Genomic DNA, 2,106 nt, shown 5'->3' with positions numbered 1-2,106 from the left:
CAGGCACACAATGGGGAAGATATAACTGATATCGGTTCACATGAAAAGATCTGGAGGTTTTAGTGGCAGTCAGCCTAGAAGTTTAATATAAATCAGCTGTGATTTGATGGCCTAGAAAGCTAATGAAATCTTCAGGTTTTATTAAGAGAGTCAAAATGCCCAGTACTAAAGAAGAGATCATTTCCCAGTGCCCTGACCTGGTCAGACCACATCTGGACTGTTGTGTTCAATTCTTTATGCATATTTCTGGAGGGGACATCAATAAGGCGGAGAGCATCCTGAATAGGGCAACCAGGATGGTGAAAGACTCAAGATCACGCAGTATGTGGAGGATAACAAGGAAGTGGGCATGTTTAGTCCGAAGAAAAGACTTGGATGTGGGAGAGAGAGAGGTCTAGAAGTGGGAAGGAGACATATCTGTCAGAAGAGAGATTAGACTCGTTTTGCTTGTCCCTAGAGGGCAGAACTGAGTGAAACTGGTGGGAGTTACAAAGAGGCAAATTTTTTTTTGGGGGGGGGGGGTCAATCAACACTTATTAAGCACCTACTTATATATGGACCAGGTACTAGGGATACAAATATAATCAATGAAATGACCCTTACTTGAAGGGAGTAAGAAGGGTTTTACTTTAGAGAGGATAGACATGATATACAATTTCCCCTAAAGAAGAGAAGAGCAGTGGGTGGACTTGCCTATGCAGAGGAAGAGGTAGGAGACTGGAGTTGGAGCTACTTAAAAGTGGGGAGAAAGGAAGTCAGTCTCCCTCACCCCCTCAGTAGTTGGGTGGGGGATGTGAAATCCAAAGTGTGTGGGGGTGTAGGCTTCCCAGAAGAAAGCACAGGTTTGAGGGGAAAGAATCCAGATTGGGAAGCCAGGGTTTCAGGAGAGCCAGGCTGTGTTAGGCAGGAAGCTGAGGTCCAGGGAGCTCAGACTGGGAGTAAATCTTGGCTATGGTTTTGCATGTAGATTGGTTAGATTTTATTCCTGATGAGGGTTAACCCCAGAGAAGCAACAGGAGTGTCAAAGTCAAGAAGGGGAAACTGGCCCCCCAACTGAAGATGCCTGGGGCAGAGGCAAAGGCAAAGGCAAAGGCATAATATTTAGCCACAGGTTCATTGGGGTTTCCCTGGGCTGGGTCAAACCACATGTGGATACATTTGCCACTGCCTCGGCCAAAAGAGCTTACATTATAAGAGTGACCCCAAACGTTCTCATATAGGGAGGCTGGTGTTGGGAAATAAAATGTGAAAGGATGGCAGGCAGCCTTAACTGGACACTGGTTAATCCCTGAAGTCCAATTCCAGCCTTTGTTCCAGTTCTCTTTGCAGGTATATGAGGTTTGGCAATCCTCCCACCACTGGTCACAGTCCTCCTTGCACAGGGGAACATTGAGCATCCCTTCCCTCCTCCAGCTTGAGGACACCGGCTGGATCCAGGGGCCTAAGTTAGGGGAGCATTCATAGAGACAATTGTCCTGGATAAAGTGGCGCATGCAGGCTGGAGTCATCTTTCCACAGTGGTACAGGTGGGAGGTGTCTTCATGGGCAGCACGGCTTGTGTTTGCTGTGCAGCAGGCTTTTTTCTTCCATGGGCTACACTGGTAATGAAGGTCATCTTCTCGACCAGGCTCTGACTTGTGTTGTTTAGCATCCATGCAGACATTGAGCAGATCATTACCCTTCCGAAGTCCATGAGCCATGGCCAAGAGGCCTAGGAACAGCAACCCCCATCCTGGTTGAGTCATGATCTCTGGGACCTGTCTCCTCTAGGTTCCCAGTGATTCTAAGGAAGCCTGGAGCCCAAAATAATAGCAAAGCACAGAGAGGCAAATTTAAGCTTCACATAAGGAAAAACTTCCTCACAGGGAAGGCAGCCAGGGAACGATACAGTGTTGAATTTGGACTCAGGAAGATCTGAGTTCAAATTCTACCTCGGACACTGACTAGTTGCATGACTTTGGGTAAGTCACTTAACCCTTCTCAATCTCAGTTTCTTCATCTGTAAAATGGTGATCACAGTAGTGCCTATCTCCTAAGGTTGCTGTGAGGATCAGTTGGGAGAGTATATATAAAGTGCCTTACAAGCCTTAAAGCTCTGTAGATGCT

At 46.9% G+C, this 2,106-nt stretch overlaps 1 protein-coding gene across 1 annotated transcript; it reads right to left on the bottom strand.

Annotated features, from left to right (window-relative positions):
• Positions 1–995: 995 nt before the first annotated feature.
• Positions 996–1,745, bottom strand: LOC118844310 (folate receptor alpha-like). Its single transcript, XM_036752171.1, has one exon. It carries the CDS (start codon positions 1,743–1,745, stop codon positions 996–998), a length of 750 nt encoding a protein of 249 aa, XP_036608066.1.
• Positions 1,746–2,106: the final 361 nt, after the last annotated feature.

This window comes from Trichosurus vulpecula, chromosome 3 (assembly GCF_011100635.1).
Source record: "Trichosurus vulpecula isolate mTriVul1 chromosome 3, mTriVul1.pri, whole genome shotgun sequence".
In the NCBI taxonomy this organism is placed as follows: Eukaryota; Metazoa; Chordata; class Mammalia; order Diprotodontia; family Phalangeridae; genus Trichosurus; species Trichosurus vulpecula.
Note: the sequence above shows the minus strand (reverse complement) of the source record. Positions and strands in the feature narration are given on the sequence as shown.

Excerpts from the sequence above, each read along its gene's own strand:
- LOC118844310 (XM_036752171.1), bottom strand. The coding sequence starts at position 1,745 with ATGACTCAACCAGGATGGGGGTTGCTGTTCCTAGGCCTCTTGGCCATG.